Source organism: Heterodontus francisci, chromosome 25, assembly GCF_036365525.1.
Source record: "Heterodontus francisci isolate sHetFra1 chromosome 25, sHetFra1.hap1, whole genome shotgun sequence".
Taxonomy (NCBI): Eukaryota; Metazoa; Chordata; class Chondrichthyes; order Heterodontiformes; family Heterodontidae; genus Heterodontus; species Heterodontus francisci.
The window spans coordinates 74,273,213-74,301,011 of NC_090395.1; the positions used below are offsets into that span (position 1 = coordinate 74,273,213).

A 27,799-nucleotide genomic window follows, 5' to 3' on the forward strand; every position below is an offset into this window, starting at 1 on the left:
GTGTTTGAGTGGAATCTTTATTTGGAAAGAAATGTACAGTTGGCAATAATTAGAAGGGGTGGATTATACACCCTGATAAACACATGATTTAGCAGCAACTTGTTCTTCGATATATTTACAGTGTCGGGCTTGAGGGAAGGAGCAGTGAGGCAGACATGGAGATACATGTGGGGCAAGAGTTGTGCATTTGTGTCTGAGGGACCAGATCCCAAGGTTGCAGGAGAATAAACATAAATAGGGCCCTCAAGCCTAGTCCACCATCCAATAAGATCATGGCTGATCTGCCCCACTCCACTTTCCTGCCCTGTCTCCGTCTCTCTTTATTAGGGTAGCAGTGAGAGATGCAGTTTCAGTGTTCCAGTACAGGGAGCTTCTAAGGATTTTGCCCTCTGCTGATCGGAGAGCCTCCCCACTCCAATCTCACCAACAGATGCTCCTCCCTCTCGCACACGTCAGCAAACTGATATCTCATCTTCCTGTGACTTCTGTCAACTCCCCTGGGTCACTTAATCTTCCACAGCTAGGAAAAGGGAGAGGAAAAAGAATTACTGATTTTTACAGCAACTGAATTAAGGAAGAGGATCTGTGGAGGCAAATGTCTTGTGAACTGAGGGAAGTCCTGATTTAACATGCAGCAGGGAGTGTGGATGGCCCAATGTGTCTGCTGTTGGTTGTTGTGGGGTAACTCACTCTGAGGTTAAAGCCCAGCAAGTCGCTGATCACTCCAGATACTGCAGACAGAATAACAACCCGGGTAATGTTGTACAGCAGCGGGTTCATAGTCAGTCCATATACCCTGAAAGGAGAATCCAGCTCCTGTAGGGGGAAGCACAGCAGTGAATGAGTGATAACAGTGATCCCATTTACAGATGCTCATCACTCCCAGACCCCATCAAGAACTAAAAGTCAATTTTCTCTCCCCTTGCAAGTGCTGACTCTTGTAAAGGAATACTCCACAGCATTCTTGAACACCTCATGCCAGAGGCCCTTCATCAGGCTTTTCAATTGTGAAAGGCATCACAGCAGAGCCTGCTCCTGTCCTTGTTAGTCACTTAAATGCACGATCCAGTACAGGCATGAGTAGGACAGCAAGTCTTCTCACTCAAAAGAGGCAGCAATGCTTCTGTTGCAGTGGGACTGCTACCTTGAGAGGCTGGATGCCAGTGAGCTCGTGTTACTGCGCTCCTATTCAGTTTCCTCACCTAATGGATCTGAGTGCAACAGTAAGGATTCCACCATTCTTTTGAAATAAAGGATTAAAAACAAAATATTGAGAGAAGTGAAGGGAAGAATTGGAAAGCAATGCAGGAGAGGGGTAGAAAAACAGAACTGCTCACCTTCAGTAACTTTGTGGCGAGTTTTAGCACATTATTGATGATGGAGAGCTGTTCTTTCTTGTTGGGTTTTGTCTCCATCTTAAGATACAAGTTGATCTATTGAAGAAAAAGGCACCGAACCAGTTTCAGCACAGACTGTCATAGCAACCCCACCCGAAGCAGAATGGATTTTGTTAATATTTCCCAACACTTTCTGCAGATTTGCCCCAAGGATAAAAACGATTCCTGGATAATGAACTGAGCTCCATGAGTCAGGCTCACTAAGAGCAATATCAAGATCCCAACTCTCCAACAGTGTCCCAATTAACAGGCTCTGCTGATTAAACATCGGGCACCTACCTGTTCTGTGAGCAAGACAGAGATGTTATTGTATTTCCTGCTGACTTCTGATCCCAGTGTGACCAACCTCAACAGGAAAACTGCCAGAGCTGCCCCCCATATCAGCAACTCCCAGTTATACAGGGAATCCAGGAAGCTCATGCGGCCATGAAGGATCTGGGGATTAAAAATTTAGTTGTGCATGTGTTATGGAAAAGGAGTATCTATATTATGGTTATCACAGATAGACACTCCCACCTTCACTGGTAACAACAGAACCCAGCAGCCCCTTGGGAGTAATCAATTCCCACCCCTCACTAAACAAAGAATTTGCATTTCTTTATCGCCTTTCACGATTTCAGGATGTCCTAAAGTGCTTTACAGTCAATGAAGTATAGTCACTGCTGTAATGTAGGAAATGCAGAAGCCAATTAGCGTACAGCAAGATCCCACGTGAGAATGACCTGATCATTGTTTTAGTCATTTTGGTTGAGGGATAAATATTGGCCCAGACACCGGGAGAACTCCCATGTGCTTCTTTGAATAGCAGCCATGGGATCTTTTACAGCCACCTGAGAGGGCAGATGGGGCCTCAACTGAAAGACGGCAGCACCCCCTCAGTACTGCACTGGAGTGTCAGCCTGGATTATGGTGTGAATTCTCTGCAATGAGACTTGAACACACAACCTTCTGACACTAAGTGCAAGTTCTTTCTATACACAACTCTAATTATTAAGATGTTTGCATGTTTCTGGTAACTTGGCCAGCAGCTGCCAGCATTGGGGTAGGGGCGGGGAACGGAAATAACACACGGGGAGTTACAAGGATGTGACTGAGGGGTTCAAGTGACATCAAAAGTTGCACAGCATAACTAGCACTGACAATCAGAAACTCGCCCCACACACACTCGGATATATTTTCCCCCGAGAGACAGGGGATAACTGTAGGTCACTAAAGGCACAAACATCCCTTTTCCTCAATAAATTGAAACAAGTTCTGAGTCTTACCTGAGCACAGCAGACAAAAGCGATGGACACAGTGAGTAAGAACGCCGATGAAACAATGACATCAACTGAGCGCTGTGGGCCCCGCCTCTGTAGCAGTGAGAATGAGAGATAAAGAAAAAGGAGAAATGGAGGAGAGTGAAAAAAGATAGAAAGAGCAAAGACAGCAAGCAAAGCAGACTCCCAGTAGAAGGGAGAAATGCAGTGAATGTCAGACAGGCAGAGTGAGAAAGTGGCAAAGAGAGATAAAAAAGAAAATGATAGTCAATTAGCTGGTTTTTCATTTCAGTTTGAAAGGCAATGATGCAGGTTAAAGTTTTTATGATTGTCACCTGAGTATTTCTCAGGTTTAGGCTTTCACACTGAAGACAAATATCTAAAGTGTTTTTAAACCCAGAAATGTTGGAATCTGGTGACTGATATTTCTGTTGAAGTAGTTTAAATCTTGTTTTCACACAGACATTTTGATCCCACACAGTCTTCTGGTCCACAGGTCAAGTCTCAGGATCGAGAGGAAACAGGACACAATTCTCCAAGGCTTGCTGAATATCAACTCTTTGTGGAGGATGTCTGTTTAAATTGAGCTTTGAATAGATTTGTGCCACCCAGGACAAAGCAGCCTCTTGATCGGCAACCCATACACAACCTTAACTATTCACTCCCTGCATCATCAGTGCACAGCGGCAGCAGTGTGTACCATCAACTCACCCAGGCTCCTTCGACAGCACCTTCCAAACCCACAACCTCTACCACCTAGAAGGACAAGGCCTGAAGTACATGGGAACACCACAAACTCCTCTGAGCACTACTTTTTTGTCCATGGGCTGCTAACATTTTAAAAGTCACTGAAATCTCACAAGTTGTGAGTGGCCAGTTTATTTCAACGTTCAGTACATTTGATTTCTGTACGGCCGTACTCATGCACACCTCACATGTACCAATCCACCTCGCTTCTCTCCTCACGCATCCCATTCTAACACTCCAATCACTGGTTGCATTCTCGCTCTCCTCACACATCCCACACCTGACTGTTAGTTCCCCATCCCCAACACAAGAGTTCACATTTTCAGCAGTGTAGATGAAATGCGAAAGGAGTGGGGAGATGCACAAAGCTTACAAGTCTGGGCTTAGATCATAAGGAACCTTAAAAATCCATTTGTCTCGCCAAACAGTGAAATGAAGCTCACATTAACTTGGTCTCTCATTGATTATCCAGTAAGACAGACAGCTTCAACCTGCAGTTCCAGGCCGGTATATGTGGCTCAGTCAATGCTAAAGATAGCTGCTCATTGGCAATGCTCTCTCTACCAATAACCCAATTGGCATTGTAAATATGCCCAGCATTCTTGAAACTAAATCTGTCTTTTTTTAATTCATTTTTGGGATGTGGGCAATGACAGCATTTATTTCCATTCTTAATTGTCCTTGAGAAGGTGGTGGTAAGCTGCCTTCTTGAACTTGCTGTAGTTCCAGGATTTTGACCCAGTGGAAGAACGGCGATATTGTTCCAAGTCAGGATGGTGTGCGGTTTGGAGGTGAACTTGCAGGTGGTGGTGTTCCCTTGCATCTGCTGCCCTTGTTCTTCTAGGTGGTAGAGGTTGCGGGTTTGGAAGATGCTGTTGAAGGAGCCTTGGTGAGTTGCTGCAGTGCATCTGGTAGATGGTATACACTGCTGCCACTGTGTGTCAGTGGTGGAGGGAGTGAATGTTTAAGGTAACGGATGGGGTGCCACTCAAGCTGGCTGCTTTGTCTTGACTGGTGTTGAGCTTCTTGAGTGTTTTTGGAGTTGTACTCATCCAGGCAAGTGCAGAGTATTCCGTCACACTCCTGACTTGTGCCTTGTAGATGGTGGACAGACTTTGGGGAGTCAGTTGAGTTACTTGCTGCAGAGTTCCCAGCCTCTTGTAGCCACAGTATTTATGTGGCTTGTCCAGTTAAGTTTCTGGTCAATGATAACCCCAGGATGTTGATAGTAGGGGATTCAGCGATGGTAATGTCAAGGGGAGATGGTTAGATTCTTTCTTGTTGGAGATGGTCATTGTCTGGCACTTGTGTGACATGAATATTACTTGCCACTTATCAGCCCAAGCCTGAATGTTGTCCAGGTCTTGCTACATATGGACACGGGCTGCTTCAGTATCTGACAAGTCACGAATGGTATTGAACACTGCAATCATCAGTGAACATCCCCACTTATGATGGAGGGAAGGTCATTGATGAAGCAGCTGAAGATAGCTGGGCCTAGGACACTACCCTGAGGAACTCCTGCAGTGATGTCCTGGGGTGGAGATGATTGGCCTCCAACAACCACAACCATCTTCCTTTGCGCTAGTACGACTCCCACCAGCTGAGAGTTTTCCCCTGATTTCCAATGTCTTCAATTTTGCTGGGGCCCCTTGATTCCACACTCTGTAAAATGCTGCCTTGATGTCAAGGGCAGTCAATCTCACCTCTGCAATTCAACTCTTTTGTCCATGTTTGGACCAAGGCTGTAATGAGGTCAGGAGCTGAGTGGCTCTGGCATACCCAAACTGAGCATCGTTGAGCGGGTTATTGCTGAATAAGTGCCATTTGATAGAAGTATCGATGACACCTACAGAGAAACACAGAAAATAGGAGCAGGGGTAGGCCATACGGCCCTTCGAGCCTGCTCCGCCATTCATTATGAGCATGGCTGGTCATCCAACTCAGTAACCTGTTCCCGCTTTCGCCCCATACCCTTTGATCCCTTTAGACCCAAGAGCTGTATCTAACTCCTTCTTGAAAACATACAATGTTTTGGCCTCAACTGCTTTCTGTGGTAGTGAATTCCACAGACTCACCACTATCTGGGTGAAGAAATTTCTCCTCATCTCAGTCCTGAAGGTTTACCCCGTATCCTTAGACTATGACCCCTGGTTCTGGACTCCCCCACCATCGGGAACATCCTTCCTACATCTACCTTGTCAAGTCCCGTTAGATTTTTCTAGGTTTTTATGAGATCCCCCCCTCACTCTTCTGAACTCCAGTGAATATAATCCTAACCAACTCAATCTCTCCTCATACGTTAGTTCCACCATCCCAGGAATCAGTCTGGTAAACCTTCGCTGCACTCCCTCTATAGCAAGAACATCCTTCGTCAGATAAGACCAAAACTGCACACAATATTCCAGGTGTGACCTCACCAAGGCCCTGTATAATTGCAGCAAGACATCCCTGCTTCTGTACTTGAATCCTCTCGCTACGAAGGCCAACATACCATTTGCCTTTTCTACCGCCTGCATGCTTACCTTCAGCGAAATGTGTACGAGAGTGCCCGAGTCTCGCTGCATACTCCCCTCTCTGTTTGTAGCTATTCAGATAATAATCTGCCTGCCTTCCTGTTTTTGCTACCAAAGTGAACAACCTCACATTTATCCACATTATACTGCATCTGTCATGCATTAGCCCACTCACTCAACTTGTCCAAATCACCCTGAAGCCTCTCTGCATCCTCCTCACAACTCACCCTCCCACCCAGTTTTGTGACATCACTTTACTGATGATCGCGAGTAGACTGATGGGGTGGTAATTGGCTGCATTGGATTTGTCCTGCTTTCTGTGACAGGACATACCTGGGCATTTTTCCACATTGCTGGGTAGATGCCAGTGTTGTAGCTGTTCTGGAGCACAAGTCTTGAGTACTATTGCCAGAATGTTGTCAGGGCCCATAGCCTTTGCAGTATCCAGTGCCTTCAGCCGTTTCTTGATATCACGTGGAGTGAATCGAACTGGCATCTATGATGGTGGGGATCTCAGGAGGAGGCTGAAATGGATCATCAACACTGCACTACTGGCTGAAGGTAGTTGCAAATGTTTCAGCCTTGTCTTTTGCACCGATGTGCTGGGCACGCCCATTGTTGAGGATGGGGATGTTTATGGAGCCTGCTCCTCCATTTAGTTGTTTAATTGTCCACCACCATTCACAACTGGATGTGGCAGGACTGCAGAGCTTAGATCCATTGGTTGTGGGATCGCTTTGACCAACTTCACCCCAGTCTGAGTGTGTTTATCTGGCCAGGATGGGCCAGGCCCACTGTGTTTATGACTTTTTATTGCTGTGGGCCTTTCTGAGCCATTCTGCTCCCGGTTGTGTCCTTGGCCATTGAGAGCTGCTGAATGGGGAGCAGTCTCGAGTCGCGCTCCAATCCAGATCTGGCAACTCCGCGGATCCCATCACTTTCATCCGGTTCAGTCCTTCCCCTCACAGGCCGACTGCCTACCAGGGAATTTTCCTCCAGCAGCCTCTCACTTTCTGAAGCTCAGTCTCTCCCCGGGTCCTCACCTCCTGCCCTTCGCGCTGCTCACTTCCAAACATGGCTCCCTAACAGCACATGGACTGCAGCGGTTCAAGGCGGCAGCTCACCACCACCTTCTCAAGGGTAACTAGGGATGGACAACAAATGTTGGCCTTACCAGCGATGTCTGCAACCCAAGAACGAACTTTTGCAAAAACACTTAATTGCAGACTCCTATGGTGATATAAACATCCCCACATCACACCAAGAGAACAATAAAAATAGGTGCGGCACAGGCACATGGGCCAAATGGCCTTCTCTCAGAATGATACAGCACAGAATGAGGCCATTCAGCCCATCGTGCCAGCTCTTTGGTGGAGCTATTCAATTGATCCTACTCCTCTACTCTTTCCCAAAAGCGCTGAAAATTTATTCCTTTCAAGCATTTATCCAATTCCCTTTAAAAGTTACAATTGAATCTGCTTCCACTGCCCTTTCAGCCAGATCACTATGTGAAGAAATGTTTCCTCATGTTGCCTCTGATCCTTTTGCCAATCACCTTAAATCTGTGTCCTCTGGTTACCAACCCTTCAGTCACTGAAAACAGTTTCTCCGTATTTAATCGACTTTCTGTGCTGTATTATTCCATGTGGAAGGGGTGTACAGGCCCCCTAACAGTAACCACACAGTAGGATGGGGTACAAAGCAAGAAATAATGGGTGCATGTCAGAAAGTTATGGCGATAATCAATGGGGGATTTTAATCTACATAAAGATTGGAAAAATCAGATGGACAAAGGTAGCCTAGATGAGGAGTACATAGAATGTCTTCGGGATAATTTCTTGGAACAATACGTTCTGCAGCCAACCAGAGAGCAGGCTATACTAGACCTGTTATTGTGCAACGAGATAGGATTAATTAATGACCTCATAGTGAAGGCGCCCATAGGCAGCAGTGATCATAAAATGATTGAATTTTACATTCAATTTGAGGGAAAGAAGAGTGGGTCTATGATTAGTATTTTAAACTTTATTTAAGGGCAATTATGAGGGCATGAAAGCAGAGCTAGCAAAAGTGAACAGGCAAAATAGGTTAAGGGATATGTCAATGGAGATGTAGTGGCAGATATTTAAGGGGCTATTTCAGAATACACAGAATAGATACATTCCAACGAAAAATAAAAATTCCAAGGGGAGGACCCACCATTCGTGGTTAACTAAAAAAGTAAAAGATAGTATCAAACTTAAAGAAAAAGCATATAATTGTGCAAAGATGGGAGGCAGGTCAGAAGATTGGGCAGAATATAAAAAGCAGCAAAGAACAACTAAATGATTAATAAGGAGCGAAAAATTAGAGTACAAGAGAAAGCTGGTGAGAAATATAAAGGCAGATGGTAAGAGTTTCTATAGATATTTAAAAAAGAAAAGTTAACAAAATGAGCATTGGTCCTTATAGAAAGTGAGTCTGGGGAATTAATAAGGGAAAATAAGGAGATGGCAGATGGTATTTTGCATCGGCCTTCACCATAGAGGATACAAGTAACATCCCAGAAATAGCTGTAAATCCGGAAATGGAAGGGAGGGAGGAACTCAAGAAAATTACAATCACCAGGGAAGTCGTACTGAGCAAATTACTAGAGCTGCGGGCTGACAAGTCCCCGGGACTTGATGGACCTCATCCTGGGGTCTTAAAAGAAGTGGCTAATGAGATAGTTGATGCATTGGTTTTGATTTTCCAAAATTCCCTAGATTTGGGGAAGGTTCCATTAGATTGGAAAATAGCCAATGTAATTCCTTTATTCAAAAAGGGAGACAGAGACAGACAGAAAGCAGGAAATTAAAGGCCAGTTAGCTTAACATATGTCATAGGGAAAATGTTGGAAGCTATTATTAAAGCAGGGCATTTAGAAAAATTCAAGGTAATCAGATACAGTCAACATAGTTGTGTAAAAGGGAAATCAAGTTTAACCAATTTATTTGAGTTTTTTGAAGAAGTAATATGTGCTGTGGATAAAGGGGAACCGGTGGATGTACTGTACTTAGATTTCCAGAAGGCATTTGATAAGGTGCCACATCAAAAGTTATTGCGGAAAATAAAAGCACATTGTGTAGGGGGTAACATTTTGGCATGGATAGAAGATTGGCTAGCTAACAGGAAACAGAGTAGGCATAAATGGGTCATTTTCTGGTTAGCAAGACGTAACGAGTGGTGTGAAACAGGAATGAGTGTTGGGGCCTCAAATTTTTACAATTTATATAAATGACTTGGATGAAGGGACTGAAGGTATGGTTGCTAAATTTGCTGATGACACAAAGATAGGTAGGAAAGTAAGTTGTGAAGAGGACATAAGGGGCTACAAAGGGATATAGATAGGTTAAGTGAGTGGGCAAAGATCTGACAAACGGAGTATAATGTGGAAAAATGTGAAATTGTCCATTTTGGCAGGAAGAATAAAAAAAGCATATTATCTAAACGGTGAGAGATTGCAGAGCTCTGAGATGCAGAGGGATCTGGGTGTCCTAGTGCATGAATTGCAAAAAGTTAGTATGCAGGTACAGCAAGTAATTAGGAAAGCTAATAGAATGTTATCGTTTATCACAAGGGGAATTGAATACAAAAGGAGGGAGGTTATGCTACAGCTATACAGGGCATTGGTGAGACCACATCTGGAGTACTATGTACAGTACTGGTCTCCTTATTTAAGGAAGAATGTAAATGTGTTGGAAGCAGTACAGAGAAGGGTTACTAGACTAATAGCTGGAATGGGCGGGCTGTCTTATGAGGAAAGGTTGGACAAGCTAGACATGCATCATTTGGAGTTTAGAAAAGTAAGAGGTGACTTGATTGAAACATATAGGATTATGAGGGTTCTTGACAGGGTGGATGTGGAAAGGATGTTTCCCCTTGTGGGAGAATCTAGAACTAGGGGTCACTGTTTAAAAATAAGCTGTCACCCATTTAAGACAGATTTTTTTCTCAGAGGGTCGTGAGTCTTTGGAATTCTCTTCCTCAAAAGGTGGTGGAAGCAGAGTCTTTGAATATTTTTAAGGCAGAGGTAGATTCTTGATAAGCAAGGGCGTGACAAGTTATCGGGTAGGTGGGAATGTGGAGTTGAGGTTACAATCAGATCAGCCATGATCCTGTTTGCATGTACGCAAGTATGATTTCTGTACTTACCTTCAGGTATGAGCGCAGTGACAGCCACATCTTAATGTTCTGCACCTTCTTCAGCCTAAAATGAGGGATCTCAGACTTACGAGCCTTCCTAGCTGATGTCAGGTGACTGAAGAGCTTGGCAAACAGGAATCGCTGCATAGACATCAATGAACAGATTGAGGCTTCTTCTTCCAGAGAAGACACAGCAACATCTCAACAAGACACAGTCTAACCACCTCCCCTGACGTTCAACGGTATTATCATCGCTGAGTCCCCCGACCATCAACATCCTGAGGATTACCATTCACCAGAAACTTAACTGGACCAGCCATTTAAATACTGTGGCTACAAGAGCAGATCAGAGGCTGGATTTTCTGTGGCACAAGCCAAGAGTGTGATGGAATACTCTCCACTTGCCTGGATGGGTGCAGCTCCAACAACACTCAAGAAGCTCGCTTGATTGGCACCCCATCCACCACCATTCACTCCCTTCACCACCAAGCACAGCAGCAGCAGCAGCAGTTTGTACCATCTATAAGATGCACTGCAGCAACTCACATGCCTCCTTTGATAGTACCTTCTAAACCTTCCACCACCTGGAAGGACTAGGGCAGCAGATGCGTGGGAACACCGCCACCTGCAAGTTCCCCTCCAAGCCACACACCATCCTTATTTGGAACTATATCGCCGTTCCTTCACTGTCGCTGGGTCAAAATCCTGGAACTCCCTTCCTAACCACACTGTGGGTATACCTTCCCCACATGAACTGCAGTGGTTCAAGAAGGCAGCTCACCACCACCTTTTCAAGGGCAATTCGGGATGGGCAATAAATGGTGGCTTTGCCCATATCCCAAGACTCCTTTGTCACTTACCTGCTTGTACGTTCTCTCTGCCACAGATAGAATGAAGAAAAACATCCACATCAGACAGAATCGTTCCAAAATGTTAATAAGCACCAAGGTGAAGAGCAACCCATCAGGCTTCGCCCCACAAGCAATAGTCAGTAGCTCTATAATGGAGGATGAGGCCAGCTGCTCCAGGTCCTTCTGCTGGCAAAGGCGAAATGCAAAGGGTAGCACGGTGAGGACTGCAGTCACTAAGTATCCCAGAATCTGGTAACCATTCTCCTGCTCAAGGGTACTGGCCTGTTGAGTAATCAGTAGAATAGTGAGTGAGAAGGAGGACCCCAAAGAGGCTGTGAAACTCTGAATTGAAAAAGATGAAGGGGATGTTTAAACAAAATCACCTCCCCCTCCGGGTCACTGTCCATTATCCCACACCAACCCCTCCACCCAGCCCTTCCCCCTCTACCCACCCTCATGCCCTTCACCATATCCTCCCTCAATGCCCTCGAGTCACTGTTCCACATCTGTTCCTAACAGAAATTAAACTCTGAGCTACTTTGTAACCCTCATTGCTGTCTTGTGTCTGGAAACGCACCCGCTTCATAATCATTCCGCTAATCTCCAGAACAGACATGTCGAACTTTTTACAGTCAGTTCCTTCCCATATTATAGCGCTCACTCGCTGAAAGTTTGGACTGGCGCTGTACAGCCAGTGCAAGTGGTTCTGAAATTAAAAAAACAAGGAAATTCAGTTCAAATCATAAGGCACTGAAATCAAGCAGGATCATCATTTAAAGACGCAGTAAAGCCGTGTTGTAGAGCTGGAGGAGGTTACAGAGATGAGGAGAGGGCGAGGCTCTGGATGGATTTGAACACCAGGATGAGAATTTTAAAATTTGAGGCATTGTCAGACAGGGAGCCAACGTAAGTCAGTGAACAGATGTTAAAAGCAGAAACCAACTTGGGGGAGAAAAACCAACTTCAGCACGGCACAAAGAGACGATCCTGTATCAACATGCCTTTTACTGGTGGATTACTTATTCACTTACCTGTTAGTGACCCGCAATAGGTGGGGACAAGCATTTAGGGGAATTCTCTATTGGCATCTTGTAGAAACAGCCCTCAAACTGCCCGTCACTTTGGAAATGTGCGTATATGTGTCCAACATTTTGAGCCAGGAAGCAGTCACTACATGCTCCAACTTCAGGAAACCCCCAACCCTCTTCCGGCAATGGGTGCTTTCTCAGACGGGCGTCAGTAGCTTAAAGAATCTGGTATCCAAGGATACATTGACTGTAAACCTGTCGGGTTAAGGGATGGTAGAATCATACTACAGGGGCACGGTAACATAGTAGTTATGTTACTGGTGTTATGAACCAGTGAGAAAGAGGTCTAGGGTTCCCTTTCAGCTTTCACCTGGTCTTACTGTAACAGGATTTAATTTTAATCACACTGTTCTTAGCTTCCCCCTTGATGAATCCCTGTTCACCACTTTCCAATTATAAGGCAAAGAATCCGGCACACACAAACAGGTTTTCTTAGGTTTAAAGAAGAAAGATTGAAATTTATTAAACTTAAACTTTAATTCGGTTAACACCTACGGATACACGACACACCCACACTACCATGCATACGCGATACATACATGCAGATACAGACAGAAAACAGCATAAGAAATAAAGGGGAAAGGTTTGAGGCAATATCTGAAGAGTTTTGCTACGGGTCTTCGAGCTCAGTGTAGAGTCCTTGATTGTAGGTAGATCTTGCTTTTCGTTGGGGCCCAGTATTCTTGTTAAACCTGTTCACTGTATGAGACTTTTCTCTCTTGGGGTTCATGTGTCTTAAGTGGGTTTTGGAGTTCCGTGAGAAAGAGATGGGAGCTCTTCTTCAGTCCAGGAGCAAACAGCGTTCTGCAGACTCTCAGTTCAAACTACACAATTCAGAAAAAACCCCAGATTGCCGAGCAGGTTAGTCATGTGACTAACTGGTTTGACTAGGTCTGGTTGTGGATTGTATGGAGCAGGGGCTAGCTCCTTTGTTCCAACACTGTCTGTTAATATGCAAAAGTTTCATTCCAGCCAGGGGCCTGGCAACCCCTTGTCACAAGCCTTCTCTTCTTCCCAGCTACAATTTGAAATTTAATGTCCATGTGGCGAAATTAATGTGCCTCATTCTTGGCAGGTGGGGGCCTGCATGACACTGGACTAGTACCCAGAAGCCTGAACTAATGCTCCAGAGACAGGAGTTCAAATCCCACAATGGCAGCTGGGAATCATTCAGTTGATTAAATAAATCTGGAATATAAAGCTAGTCTCAGTAATGGTGACAAGGAAACGACTGGATTGTTGTAAAAACCCATCTGGTTCACTAATGTCCTTCAGAGAAGGAATCTTCTGTCTTTATCCAGTCTGGCCTATATGTGACTCCAGACCCTTAAGTGCCCTCTGTAATGGCCTAGCAAAACATTCAGTTGTATTTTTGTATTAACAAGATGCACTGCAGCAACTCACCAAGGCTCCTTCAACAGCACCTTCCAAACCTACTACCTCTTCCACCTAGAAGGACAAGGGCAGCAGATGCATGGGAACACCACCACCTGCAAGTTCCCCTCCAAGTGACTCACCATCCTGACTTGGAACTATATCGCCATTCCTTCACTGCCGCTGGGTCAAAATCCTGGAACTCCCTTCCTAACAGCACTGTGGGTATACCTACCCCACATGGACTGCAGCGGTTCAAGAAGGCGGCTTTACCAGAGACACTCACATCACGTGAATTAATGAAAAAAAAATGCAGAAGGAAGCCATTCAGCCTCAGTGTGGCCTGCGTTAGCTCTTTGATTGATAATGCTCCTGTGAACTGCCTTGGGGCGTTTTACTACGTTAAAGGCGCTATATAAATACAAATTGTTGAAAGAGCCACGGAATGGATCGCCAGTTAGCAAAGCCCACCTGTTGGTACGGCTCTTCCATTGATACTTTCTTGGGCAGAGTCACTCTCTGCACACCGTCACACTCACTCTCGCTGGTGCAGGAAGAATGGCACCGGGGACCATTCAGGAGGTCGTCCCACAGCATGTCCTCAGTCTCCGAGCCGTGCTGGCTGCTCTCTGAATCCTGCCGGGAGGTACCACAGCTCAGGGAGTCGAGGTTCATGTAGAACTTGGAACCACCCTGAAAGAAATGGAAGAAATATGTCTATCTCTGTATATATAAAATGAGAGGCTGTGTATGCCCATAAAAGATACCCCAGCATACTCGCAGGAACTGGTCGATTCAGCACAATAACAAGAACTGGAACTTGCTGATGCCTGATCTTAATTTGATCCTAATCAGTTTGTTAGGAAGACCTACATTTATTACTTGCATATGGATCAACACAGTAACCAATTTATACAAAGCAAGATCCCACAAACAGCAGGAATAAATGACCAGTTTAACATGTTTTTGGCAGTGCTGATTCAGGGATAAATAAGGAGCCGGGACCCTAAGAGAAATCCTTGCTCTTCTTCCAGTAGCATCCATGGAATTTATCAACATAGATAATATCGCATTCTCAGCACAGCTGCCCAACAGCATTGCACACCCCCCCATCCTGGTGGACTGATCAGGAGTTGGAACGAGGGATGAGCAGGACACTGATGCTGGGAAGTATCGTGGCTCAGTGGGTTGCACTCTCTCCCACTCCAGAGACTTGAGCACATAAATCAGGCTAACACTTCAGTGCAGTACTGAGGGAGCGTTGCATTGTCAGAGGTGATGTCTTTTGGATGAAATGTTAAGCATATTAATGCATCTACCCTCTCAGGTGGACGTAAAAGATCCCATGCCACTTTTTTTTTGAAGAAAGGAGAGTTCTTCCCAGGGCTCTGACCAATATTCATCCCTCAATCAACATCACAAGAACAGATTATCTGGTCATTATCACATTGTGTGGAAGCTTGCTGTGTGCAAATTGGTTGCCATGTTTTCTACATTACAACAGTCACTACACTTCAAAAGTATTTCATTGGCTGTAAAGCGCTTTGGGATGGCCTGAGGTTGTGAAAAGCACTCTCGAAATGCAAGTCTGTCTTTCTTAGTATTAAATACCAGGTTGAGACAGGCCAGGTTTAGTAAAATTGTACGGCTTTGTGCAGCAGCATGAGAGCAATAGGAAACTTACGCTGAAACGTTCAGGAGACACCTCTGGGACCAGAAGCAGAAATCTCAAAATGAATGAGAATTCACAGCACAGAAACAGCACATTCAGCCCAACTGCTCTACTCTGGCATTCATGATCTACACGAAACTTCTCCCACCCCACTTCATTTCACCCTATCACCATATCCTTCTATTCCTTTCTCCCTCATGTGTTTATCTAGCTTCCCCTTAAATGTATCTATATATTTGCCTCAACTACTCTCTGTGATAGCGAGTTCCACATTCTCACCACTCTCTGGGTAAAGAAGTTTCTCCTGAATTCCTTATTGGATTTATTTGTGACTATCTTATATTTAAGGCCTTTAGTTTTAGTCTTCCCCACAAGTGGAAACATCTTCTCTACATCTACCCTTTCAGACCCCTTTGTAGTTTAAAGTTTTAAAGGCCTCTATCATGTCACCCCTCCGCCTTCTTCCTTGCAGAGACAAAAGCCCCAGCCTGTTCTTTACTGATAGTTATAACCTCTCAGTTCTGGTTATCATCTTTGTAAATCTTTTATAGCACTTTCTGTTCAGGAACCTTCTCAATTGGGAGTGAGGTTCATCACTCACACATCTCCACATGCACAACTGATTACACCCACTGATTCTAAGGCAGCACTCCTTCTCGCGGTAGTTTTATCTTCTCCTCCCTCCCACCATCTTTCAATGGGCAGGCTGAGAGGGGCAAACACTCACATGTGACTGGGGTTCAATGTCATGTGCCCCCCAGTCCCAGACCTGTGTCAGGCACTTTGATAAACCCACCATGGCTGTTCATACCTGATTTGGGGCTGTAGATTCAATCTCAGAGTCCGGTAAACTGTCAGAGTCTCGTTTTGGAATCTCCCATCTCGGAATTATTTCTCCACTCTGTAATTATGTGGGAAAGGGATTGTAGTAACAAAGGCAGGACTCGGTTTAAATTCCAGTGTATAGATCGCACTGAGTTCAATCATATTTCTAATATACAGACAGTGACAGACAGGTAAAGACCCTCCGGGTCATCCACACAATTGCAATACTTTGTACACCACAATATATCCACTCTCCATCCCACCCAAAACCATGATCTCCTGGGGAAACAGGAAACGAGATAAAAACCCAGGGCAATTTGGGGGAGAAAATCTGGGAATTACTTCTGTGAACCATCCTGGTGATTAAAACTAAGCCAGGAGATCGGCTCTGGGGAGATGGGACCTGTGACAGGCCAGACGGGTTGCACCTGAACAGAGCCAGGACTGTTACTTGTGGGACGTTTTGCTAGTGCTGTTGGGGAGGGTTTAAACTAGTTTGGCAGGGAGATGGGGACCTGACGGTAAACTCAGTTGGGACAAAGTCAGAAATGAAATGGAAGGTGGAAAATTAATGGATGAGTCTGGAAGACAGAGGAAACAAAGGTTTGAATATTAAAAAAGAGTTTGGCAGTGCTCAAGGGTATCTATTTCAATGCAAGGAAGATAGCAAATAAAGCAGATGAGCTGAGGGCACAGATAGACACGTGGCAGTATGATATCATAGCTATGACAGAAACACGGCTTAAGGAGGGACAGGAATGGCAGCTCAACGTTCCTGGTTACAGGTTTTTCAGACACGATAGGGAGGGCGATAAGAAAGGAGGGGGAGTGGCAAGGGAATTATTACAGCTGTGAGGAGGGATGATATGCTGGAAGATTCATCAAATGAGGCTGTATAGATTGAGCTAAGGAACAAAAAAGGGGCAATCACACTACAGACCCCCAGTCAAAGGGAGATAGAAGAGCAGATATGTAGGTAAATCCCTGAGAAGTGCAAAAACAATAGGGCAGTAATAGTAGGGGATTTTAATTACCCCAATATTAACTGGGATAGTTTTAGTGTGAAAGGAATTGAGAGCAGAATTCTTGAGGTGCATTTAGGAGAACTATTTTGCCCAGTATGTAGCAAGTCCAACAAGAGAGGGTGCAGTTTTAGACTTAGTTTTAGGAAATGAAGATGGGCAGGTGGAAGGAGTGGCAGTGGGAGAGCATTTTGGTGGTAGTGATCATTATTCTGTCAGTTTTAACATAATTCTGGAAAAGGACAAGGATAGAACAGGAGTTAGAATTTTCAATTGGGGCAAGGCCAATTTTACTGAACTGAGGAGTGATTTATTGAAAGTGGACTGGAAACAGCTACTTGAAGGTAAATCAGTGTCAGAACAGTGGGAGGCATTCAAAGGGGAGATTCAAGGGGTTCAGAGTAAACATGTTCCCACAAAGAAAAAGGGTGAGACGGCCAAATCTAGAGCCCCGTGGATGTCAAGGAACTTACAGGGTAAGATAAGGCAGAAAAGGAAAGCTATGTCCGAGCATCTGGAGTACTGCGCACAGTTTTGGTCCCCGTATTTAAGGAAGGATATACTGGCATTGGAGGCAGTTCAAAAGAGATTCACTAGGCTGATTCCTGGGATGAAGGGGTTGACTTATCAAGAACGGCTAAACAGGTTAGGCCTTTATTCATTAGAGTTTAAAAGAAAGAGGGGTGATCTTATTGAAATGTACAGATTCTGAGGGGGCTTGACAGGGTAGATGTTGAGATGATGTTTCTACTAGTGGGGGTATCTCGATCTAGGGGACATAGCTACAGAATAAGGAGACACTCTTTTAAAACTGAGATGCGAAGGAATTTCTTCTCTCAGAGGGCAGTGAATGTCTGGAATTCTCTACCCCAGAGAGTTGTGGAGACTAGATCACTTAAAGTATTTAAAGAGGAGGTAGATAGATTTTTGAAATATCGGGGAGTTGAGGGTTATGAGGAGCTGGCACGAAAGAGGAGTTGAGGTCTGGGACAGATCAGCCATGATCTTATCGAATGGCGGTGCAGACTTGAGCGGCTGAATGGCCTACTCCTGCTCCTATTTCTTATGTTGTCATGACACCGAGAACTCAATACTACAGAAAACCGAGGGGAGTATAGAAAGTGGAGGGGTGAAATCAAAATAAAAATTAGGAAAGCAAAGAGAGGGCATGAAAGAATATTAGCAAGCAAAAGCAAGGTGAACCCAAAGACATTTTATCAATACATTAAGAGTAAGAGGATAACTAAGGAGAGAGTAGGGCCCATAAAAGACCAAAAAGGTAACCTATGTGTAGGGGTGGAAGATGTTGGTATGTGATAAACATAGGGAGAAAGAAAGTATTAATGGGATTGGCATCCTTGAAAGTTGATAAATCACCAGGGCCAGATGAAATGTACCCTAGGCTCTTAAAAGAAGCAAGAGAGGAAACAGCGGAGGGTCTGACCATCATTTTCCAGTCCTCACTGGATACAGGTGTGGTGCCGGAGGATTGGAGAACTGCTCACGTTGTACCTCTGTTTAAAAACGGAGAGAGGGATAGACCAAATAATTACAAGCCAGTCAGTCTAACCTCAGTAGTGGGCAAATTATTGGAATCTATTCTGAAAGACAGGACAAACTGTCACTTAGAAAGGCACAGGTTAATCAAGGATAGTCAGCATGGATTTAAGGGAAGATCTTATTTGACCAACTTGATCAAATTTTTGAAGAAGTAACACAGAAGATAGATGAGTGTAGCGCAGTTGATGTGGTCTACATGGATTTTAGCAAGGCTTTTGATAGGGTCCCACATGGCAGACTGGTTAAAAACAAAATCCCATGGGATCCAGGGAAATGCAGCAAGGTGGATACAAAATTGGCTCAGTGGCAGGAAACAAAGGGTAATCGTTGACAGCTGTTTTAGCGACTGGAGGGCAGTTTGCATTGGCGTTCTGCAGAGCTTAGTACTGGGTCCCTTGCTTTTTGTGGTATATATTAACGATATACAACACAAAGATTGGCCGTGTGGTAGATAGCGAGGAGGACAACTGTAGGCTGCAGGAAGATATTGATGGTCTGGTCAGATAGGCAGAAAAGTGGCAAATGGAATTCAATCTGGAGAAGTGAGAGGTGATGCATTTGGGGAGGTCAAACATGGCAAAGGAATACACGATAAATGGGAAAATACTGAAAAGTGTAGAGGAAGTGAAGGACCTTGAAGTGAACGTCCACAGATCCCTGAAGGTAGCAGGACAAGTCGATAAGGTGGTTAAGGCGGCACATGGAATCCTTTCCTTTGTTAGCGAGGTAGAGAATATAAGAGCAGGGAGGTTATGCTGGAACTGTATAACTCAATGGTTAGGCCACAACTTGAATACTGTGTGCAGTTCTGGTCACCTCATTACAGAAAGGATGTAATTGCACGAGAGAGGGTACAAAGGAGATTTACGAGGAGGTTGCCAGGACTGGAAAAGTGCAGCTATGAGGTAAGATTGGATAGGCTGGGGTTGTTCTCCTTGGAACAGAGAAGGCTGAGGGGAGATCTGATTGAAATGTGCAAAATTCTGAGGGGCCTGGATTGTGTCGAGATGAAGGGTCAATTCACCTAAGCAGAGAGATCAGTGATGAGGGGGCATATATTTAAAGTGATTGGTAGAAAAATTAGAGGGGAGATGAGGAAAAACATTTTCACCCAGAGGGTGGTGGGGGTCTGGAACTCACTGCCTGAAAGGGTAGTTGAGGTAGAGACCCTCAACTCATTCAAAAGGAGTCTGGATATGCACCTCAAATGCCGTAATCTGCAGGGCTATGGACCAAATACTGGAAGGTGGGATTAGAATAGGTGGATCATTTTTCGGCTGGCACAGACACGATGGGCCGTGGCCTCTTTCTGTGCTTTAAACTTTCTATGAATCTATGATCACTCTGGCCCTGAAATCCCTGTAGTACCTACCATTTTGTAAGGGGTGATGCCCGCCCCAACCAGCTCTCGCCTGAGGGAATTAAACATTACTCCACAGTGTGCAATTCAAAGGTTGGGAGGGGTCTGATTTGAGCAGAAATGTTATTACAGAACTAAAATTGCAGATGCCACTGAGCGAGAAGGAATAAACCCGAGTTACCTCTGCTACTCCCGGAGTTCTGTTCTGTGCCTTCCTTCTAAGCCTTAGCGTGCAGTCGTTCAAAGCCACCTTGCCACTTTGCTGCAGCAACGGCCTCTGCGACTGGCTCTCTGTGTCCTCGCTGGAATTCTCATCTGAGCCCTGATTTGCAACTCGATGGTCAGCATCCTGAAAACACCGCACAGCTTTTCAAAACCAGTTCCAGCCCAACACAAACTTCAGAAAGTTCAGAGACTGGCAAATAGCCAAGGGCAACGAAATGAACTTCTCCCAAGAACTGTAATTTTATTTTTTTAAACCCTTAAAACATTAGTAACTGTGGGTGAGCAGACACAGCCAATTAGCTGATCAGCCGATGAAACACTGATCCATGTACTAATTAATCCTTTAGCATTAACTAATCTGTTTAATCCATGTACCATTAATCAATCTACAGATCAGCCATGATCTAATTGAATGACGGAACAGGCTCGGGGGGCCAAATGGCCTCCTCCTGTTCCTAATATTCTTTGTTATTTCACGCATCAGATCTTTAGAGATGGCAAAGAGACCTACCCTCCCAGCGTTGGGCCCAGAGCCTGCAGCGCACCGTCCAACTTTCCTTGACAGGTTTCTTGTCTGCGTTGCCCTGAGGAAGAAGAAAAACTCTTCATTAAACATTTACATTTTAAGGGATAATGTGGAGCACCCACAATCCCTGAATTTAGAAGGGATTTCTGCAGTTGGGAGGTGGATATTCGCAGTTGAAGATGCCTAGCTGAAGGATGCACAGGATGAAAGAACATCGAGGCTCATTATTACTAACCCTTCACTCCCGTCAACAGAAAACTAGACCACATGAGATAACCGTGACCTGTCCAATCACCGTGGGTCTGCAACAAGGAAAGTGAATCGAATGTTGAATTGCATCCCTAGTGGATTAAATGAGAGTTCGAAGACTTGGCGCTCAAACTGCACCTTGAGCACAGTGCCCACCGGGTTACAAGAGGCACATTCAGGTCCCAGACATAGTGTAGAAAGGAGCCATGAGTCCAATCCAAACATCAAACAATTGAGTTTGAAGGAGTGAGGACTCTTTCATCATCAGAGGAGAGTATTGGCTGACATTGTCTCCTGGTCAAGTCCCGTTCACCTCTGTGCTTCTCACATGCACTAACTCCCAATCTTGCAATGCCTTGAATTTAAATTTCACACACTCGTGTTCAAATCCTTCCAAGACTTCACCCTCCCTAAACCTCCCTAAATGCTGACAGGTATTTATAATGGGGAAAAAAACTGACACAAAGCGTGCACTTTGTCAAGATTTTTAATGTATTAGAGAATCACGGGAAGTTAATTTTGTGTCACTTGTAAAATTATCATTATCGTCACAAGGCTCACCTCCTGCGCCTGCCTCCGCTTGTGGGTGAAGCAGTGTGTCGCTGGGTCGAGACTATCTGGCAATGAACTGTCCCCAGTAGCAGCATCAGAACCAAGGGGCTGACAATTTCACTGATGTACAAAACTGGAACCAGCAAATAAAGGCCAATTGTCACCACTGGAAACACAAAAATAGGCAAAGAGTCAGTGTCTCTTTAGACAGAGTAGTTACAGGGATGTAAATGTAGCTGCAACACGCAGGGGAATGTCCTAGAATGTTTTTTCACTGCACCTTCAAAGAAGTAGAGGAGCAGCAGCCATGTGAAGATACCCAGTGAGGTTACCTGGATCCACCATTGATAGAAAAACGGAAAGAATAACACTCGCACTATTCCCTTCCGAGTCAAAGAGGTCCATGGACTTTCAGGTTTCGCTTTGACAAAGGTTGATCCTGGACAATTAAGACAACTGGTTAAAAAGGATGCAGAGGTACTGAAGAAGGTGCAAAAACATCTTTACAAGGATAGTAAAACAACTCTTTTTTAACTGGGCGGCTAGTTTTTTCAGCCAGCATGCAGACACGATGGACTGAATGACCCCTTTCTGTGGTTCTAACTGAGAGTTTACAACTATATGGAAAGACTGAACGGACTGGGGCTCTTTTTTCTAGAAGAGAAGGCTGAGGAGTGACCTAATAGAGGTCTTCAAAATTACAAAGGGGTTTGCATTTATGGTTGGAGACCAAAACTAGGAGGTCATCAATATAAGATAGTCACTAATAAATCCCATAGGGAATTCAGGACAAACTTCCTTATCCAGAGACTGGTGAGAATGTGAATCTTGCTGTAACAGGGAGTGGTTGAGGTGAATAGCATTGATGCATTTAAGGGGAAACTAGATAAACATGAGGAGGAAAGGAGTAGAAGGATATGGTGATAGGGTGAGATGAAGCAGGGTGGGAGGAGGCTCGTGTGGAGCATAAACACCAGCATGGACCAGGTGGGCCGAATGGCCTGTTTCTGTGCTGTAAAATTCAGTGCATTTATTTCACCTCCTGAGATCACAAACAAAATGTAACTGTTTTATCCTGTCAAAAAATGTCGCTTGCTCCTTTGCCTCATGTCTAGTGCTCAAATGTGGCTGCCTCCCTCTCACTGAGTCCTCATTGGCAGGGCTGGTGTAAGGTGAGTAGCCCAGCGTGGGCTATCCAGTGAACCTTTCTTGGGGGTGAGACCATCTGCTCAGAACAGAAGAATCCCTCCAATGTTTCCAGCTCCCGTGTGCTCAAAGCTATGAGATTACACAGAATGGACAGCAGAGAAACAGGCCATTTGGCCCAACTGGTCTATGCCAGTGTTTATGTAGCACATTATGTGCAATAATTGCGAGGCTGGCCATTTCATACCAATATCCAATCTTGGACTCCACTGATGGGAGGGGCTCATTATAGCGTGACATGTTTACATTGGCAGTTTCCATATAACTGTTAACATATGGGTGAAGTTGAGATACAGATCAGCCATGATCTAACTGAATGGTGGAACAGACGCGAGGGGCTGAATGGCCTCCTCCTGCTCCTAATGTTCCTAAGCATTGTGCTGAGTATAAATACACTTTATGAAGTGATAGTGCAGCAAATAGCAACATTTAAAAGACAAAATGCGATAAAAAGTGAAAACTTCCTGGTTGCCTTCACCTCTCACAAGATCGACATCTATCAGGTCAGACTTTATTCGGCCCGTCTTCTTTGGTTTGCTTCGCAATCCCTGGAATTAAGTAAGCACATTTTGTTTAATAACACTGCACCATCAGAGGCCATCTCACATACTCACTTCATACTATGCTGCCAGGCTTCCCCCATTTCTACCATACCTGGGGACTCCCAGTTCCTCTAGTACTGTACTACAGACTAAACAATTTAAGAAACAGGCATCGATTTTATATGGAGCATTCAGTAGTATTCATATCCAACTGAAGAGCTGAACAACAGTCCTCAGGCATCTGAGGCAGACACTTTCGATTCAATCGATCTTAGTGGGAGCAACAAGCCCCGATCATATTTCACATTTTTCAATAACAACATGCACTGATGTAGCATTTTTAACAAAATAAAACATCTGAAGGCACTCTACTGGAGTGTTTTTGAACAAACTTTGACACCGAGCCATACAAGGTGAAATTTGGTCAAACAGGTAGGTTTTAAGGACCGTCATAAAGGAGGAGAGAGAGGCAGAGAGGTTTAAGGAGGGAATTCCAGAGCTTAGGACCCAGGCAGCTGAAGGCACAGCTGCCAACGGTGGAGCGATTAAAACTGGGGATGCACAAGGGGCCAGAATTGGAAGAGCGCAGAGATCTTGGAGGGTTGTGGGGTTGTAGGAGGTTACAGAGACAGGGAGGGGCGAGGCTGTGGAGGGATTTGAAATCAAGGATGAGAATTTTAATATCGAGGTGCTGTCGGACCAAGAGCCAATGTAGGTCAATGAGCACAGGACGCGATGGGTGGAGAGGAGTTGGTGCAAGTTTGGAAGTGGCCAGTAGAGTTTTCCTCACGTTTCAGGCCTGTCCCTGAGATCAGGGTGTTTAGTGAGAGGTGACTTGTATCTTCACCGCAAGAGAACTGGGACGGCTACAAAACCACATTTCAAAATGGCAGAGAAACTTGTGAAAAGCTGCACTCAGGGGCCGACACAGGATTTACAGATCATTAGCTTGGTCAGTGGTGGGGCGTACTCTGTATCCATGTGTTGGCCATGGCTGCTTGACAAGTGGGTCTCATTGCACACTGACCAGTCAGTGCCCACTCTACAGGGACTAGTTTATACTCACTATACAGCTGGATTAATTGAGGCCCTTTACACTGATCAATCACTGTGAGCAATGTGATGTTAAATAAATTACAATCGTTAATAGAAAGGATTTTGAATATTTTAAAAATTTCAACCCTTTATTTAAAAACTGTCCCTAGAACCGGGTACTATCACAGCTCCCCTCCACCTCTCTGGCTTGACAAAAACAAATCCATGTGATTCATGTAGTCAAAAATCACAGGACCACGATCAGTCCTTGCCCAGCTGAAGCAATGCTGCAAGGTTAAGAACCATTGCTGCGGACGAGCCAGCACTGCCCAATGGATTTAATAACCCAACACCTGAACCACTCGGTCACAACCAGGAAATACTGCCATCCCTGACCCAGTCTTTGAGGAAAACCCCACAGCTACTCAGCGAGTCGCACCCAGCCTCTCAATCAGAGGAGGAATGAGATGCACGGAGCATTTTAACAAAGCGTTATTGCATTCTCACGGCCCACCTTAATCTCTGTCTGCTCAATGGACTTTTCCCAGATCTGTTGATCATACGCTCCAATCTGAAACAGAACAATTCCAATCAGGCAAGTGACTTGGTGAAAGACTGGTAGAAAACTTTTCCAAGTTCTGTGTGTTGTAGCAACAATGTATTAGGACTGTGAATCTACTACCATAAATTACGTAATTCATCTCCAAAAGACACTAAGTGTTTGGGGAGGGAGGGAGGGAGGATGAGCGATTGTGTGTGTGTGTGAGAGAGTGTGAGTAGGTGTGTGAACAGGGAGTGAAAACTAAAAAAAAAATCAGTCACATTCACTCCTGTAGAACTCAGAATGAATTCCTGCTCAGTTTACTGCTGTTCAACCAGATCAACATGACGTGTGGGCTTGCTACCACTGCCTCTGTTATTTCATCAAACTTGTCAATTAAAACAAATAAGGACCACAAAACAGAGGACATTAAAAATTTCTTGAACTAATATTTTACACCCAATTAGAGTCTCTAACTATCTGGAAAAACTGAATAGACTGGATCTGTTTTCTCCAGAAAGGGGAAGGTGGAGAGGTGACCAAATTGAGGTGTTTAAAATTAGGCTGCGTTTGCTGACAATGCAACCACTAGGTGGTGCAGGACTGACACAAGCGCAAATGCAGCCTCATCCACTGAACCATCACTGCCTGCAACGTCTCAGGCAGCTGCCAGTAATAAAGATGGAGCTTCTCAATTTATCACAAAAAGTAAACGCAGCCTTAAACCCAAATCCCCACAATGGCTGCGATCGCTGCCCCCATCCCACCCCCAACAGTACCTGTGCTAGTATAGAACCTAATAATCTCATTGTATGGCATCTTTCAATTTGCCCTTTGTATGATGTTTATTATTCTAACATATTGGTTTTGGAAATAGATTCGTGTGGCTTATCCTCTTGCACAATTACAGCAGTGCAAATGAATTCTGGGCTATAATTATGACAGAAACCATCGCGCTTCTCTTTGCCGCTCCCTCCCGCACCCATCTGCTCGCCGCTTCTCCCCCCCTCAGCCACTCGCTCCTGCCTTCGCCACTTCCCCATTTTGGCCGGTCGCTCCAGGCCTCACCGCTTCACTCTAATTGGTCACTGGCTCCCGCGTCGCTCCGTCACCCCTCGCTTGCTCGGTCCTTGCCGTGCTGCTTCGGCGGCTCATTCCCCGACCCCCCAACTACTTCTTCAGGCAACGCAGTGGGGAGCGATCGGCCAAAGGGGGAATTGGCGAGGCCTGCAGTGAGGGCGGGTATGACTGGCCCCATTCCAGTATGCGATCACGTTTTAGAGCACATGCGCGAGTTAGTCTTGGCAAGCCAGGTTCTGACGTAGGCTGAGCATGTGCAGCCCCATACCGGCAGAAAGAAACCGTTCTGCGAACGTGCGCAGCTGGGAACGCACTGACGACATCGGCGCTTGGCTGTGTTGTCAGGGGTCACTTTGTTAAAATTAAGAAGGGGTTTGATGGGATAGACTTAGAGACAAAATATTTCCAATTGTGGGGGAGACCAAAACTAGGGACCATAAATACAGGATAGTCACGAATAAATCCATTAGGGAATTCAGGAGAAACTTCTTTACCCAGAAAGTGGTGAGAATGTGGAACTTGCTATCACAGGGAGTGGTTGTGGCAAATAGTATAGATACAAAGAACAGTACAGCACAGGAACATTTAAGGGGAAGTTAGATAAACACAGGGGAGAAAGGAATTGAAGGTTATGCTAATAGGGTGAGATGCAGTAGGTGTGGGAGGAGGTTTGTGTGTGGCATTAAACACCGGAACAGACCAGCTGGCCTCTTTCTGTTCTGTGAGCACTATGTTATTCTATGAATTACTGGTCATTAGCTTCCACTGCCCCAGATTTTGGGTACATACCTTTCTCTGGTACCATGTTATGGTGTCTGTTGTTTTCGAGGCCATTTGGTGCTCAGTCACCAGCCACTCATCTTATCTGAAAAAGAAAATTGAAATAAAACAGGTGTGTGCGGGTTCAGACTGTTGCAAAATGGGCATCGTCACAGTCGCTAATTTTAACTCAACGTCAACAAACCCAACCCTAAAAACTTCAGCTACACAGAGAGGTCAAAAGCATAACAACGTTACTGATCTGTGGCAGTACAATGTGGAAATCACAGTTTACACTGCAATCGGGTAAATATAGCAACAGCTTTGGAGGGGGCAACAAGCCAGGAACCCTGTGAATCGACAGCTCCCCCAATCTGCACCCACCCAATACCACATGCCCCCACTTTCCAATGTACGCCCACACTCCCCTATATACAGCACACTCGTATCATATAACCAACATTTCCTTGTTAACTCCAAGCTCTTATATATCCCACTCTCTCTCTGTCCAACACTCCTTATTCTCCCCGTGCATCCAAAACACCCCCATATTGACTCCCCTCACCCAAGACCCCCACCTTCATCCAAAAGGGTTCTCTCCATCTCAGATATCTCCCTCCCCATCCCCCAAAGACCCCCTTCTCCCTCCTCCTCCCCTTGAGACTCTCTTCTGAGACACTACCCCTTAGAAACCCCTCCCCGTCTTCCCCAGGCCCCCTTCCAGAAACCCTCCTCAACCCCCAAAGAAACCCCCTCCCCCTCCTCTCCCCCCAGAGACCCTCCTATAATGCCCTAACCCAGGCCTCCCTCAAACCCCCTCAGCCCCTCTCCCTCAAACCCCCCTCTCCTCCTCACCCAGGCCTCCCTCAAACCCCCTCAGCCCCTCTCCCTCAAACCCCCTCAGCCCCTCTCCCTCAAACCCCCCTCTCCTCCTCACCCAGGCCTCCCTCAAACCCCCTCAGCCCCTCTCCTCCCTTCAACCCCCTCACCCTCAGGCCCCCTTCTCCCTCCTCCTCAGAACCTCCCTCACACTAACACGCCCTTCCCCCCTCCTGCCCTCACCGCCTCCTCCAGAGACCCTCCCTCTGCCCCCCGGGGGCTGGCCCCGCTGCCCCGGCCCCGCTCTCACCTGCAGCCGCCGCCCGGGGCCGGGAGCTGGGCCGCGGCCTGAGCCTGGGACTCGCCCGGCGGAAACTTCTCCGGGACATGAATATTAATCAGCTCATAAATATTCAATACGCGCACGAAT

The 27,799-nt window shown here is 45.5% G+C and overlaps 1 protein-coding gene across 6 annotated transcripts; it reads right to left on the reverse strand.

Annotated features, from left to right (window-relative positions):
* Nucleotides 1–27,764, reverse strand: phtf1 (putative homeodomain transcription factor 1). 6 transcript variants are annotated; one of them, XM_068057512.1, is made up of 18 exons: nucleotides 27,680–27,764; nucleotides 26,581–26,656; nucleotides 24,685–24,741; nucleotides 23,072–23,141; nucleotides 21,668–21,826; nucleotides 21,397–21,553; nucleotides 20,572–20,644; nucleotides 20,017–20,184; nucleotides 15,880–15,969; nucleotides 13,868–14,089; nucleotides 11,512–11,640; nucleotides 10,944–11,216; nucleotides 10,093–10,224; nucleotides 2,663–2,749; nucleotides 1,677–1,832; nucleotides 1,338–1,433; nucleotides 691–816; nucleotides 1–520 (listed from the first exon to the last, which is right to left on the reverse strand). In XM_068057512.1, exons 2-18 carry the CDS (start codon nucleotides 26,623–26,625, stop codon nucleotides 503–505), a joined length of 2,058 nt encoding a protein of 685 aa, XP_067913613.1. In that variant the 5' UTR covers nucleotides 26,626–26,656; nucleotides 27,680–27,764; the 3' UTR covers nucleotides 1–502. The 6 variants fall into 6 exon arrangements, with proteins under 6 accessions (XP_067913613.1, XP_067913617.1, XP_067913614.1 ...); XM_068057516.1 differs by lacking the exon at nucleotides 21,668–21,826; XM_068057513.1 differs by lacking the exon at nucleotides 11,512–11,640.
* Nucleotides 27,765–27,799: the final 35 nt, after the last annotated feature.

Excerpts from the sequence above, each read along its gene's own strand:
- phtf1 (XM_068057512.1), bottom strand. The coding sequence starts at position 26,625 with ATGGCCTCGAAAACAACAGACACCATAACATGGTACCAGAGAAAG. Across the intron at positions 24,742-26,580 it reads TAACATGGTACCAGAGAAAG|ATTGGAGCGTATGATCAACA; the intron begins GTATGTACCCAA and ends GTTCTGTTTCAG. Across the intron at positions 11,217-11,511 it reads GCGGAATGATTATGAAGCGG|GCCAGTACCCTTGAGCAGGA; the intron begins GTGCGTTTCCAG and ends ATTACTCAACAG.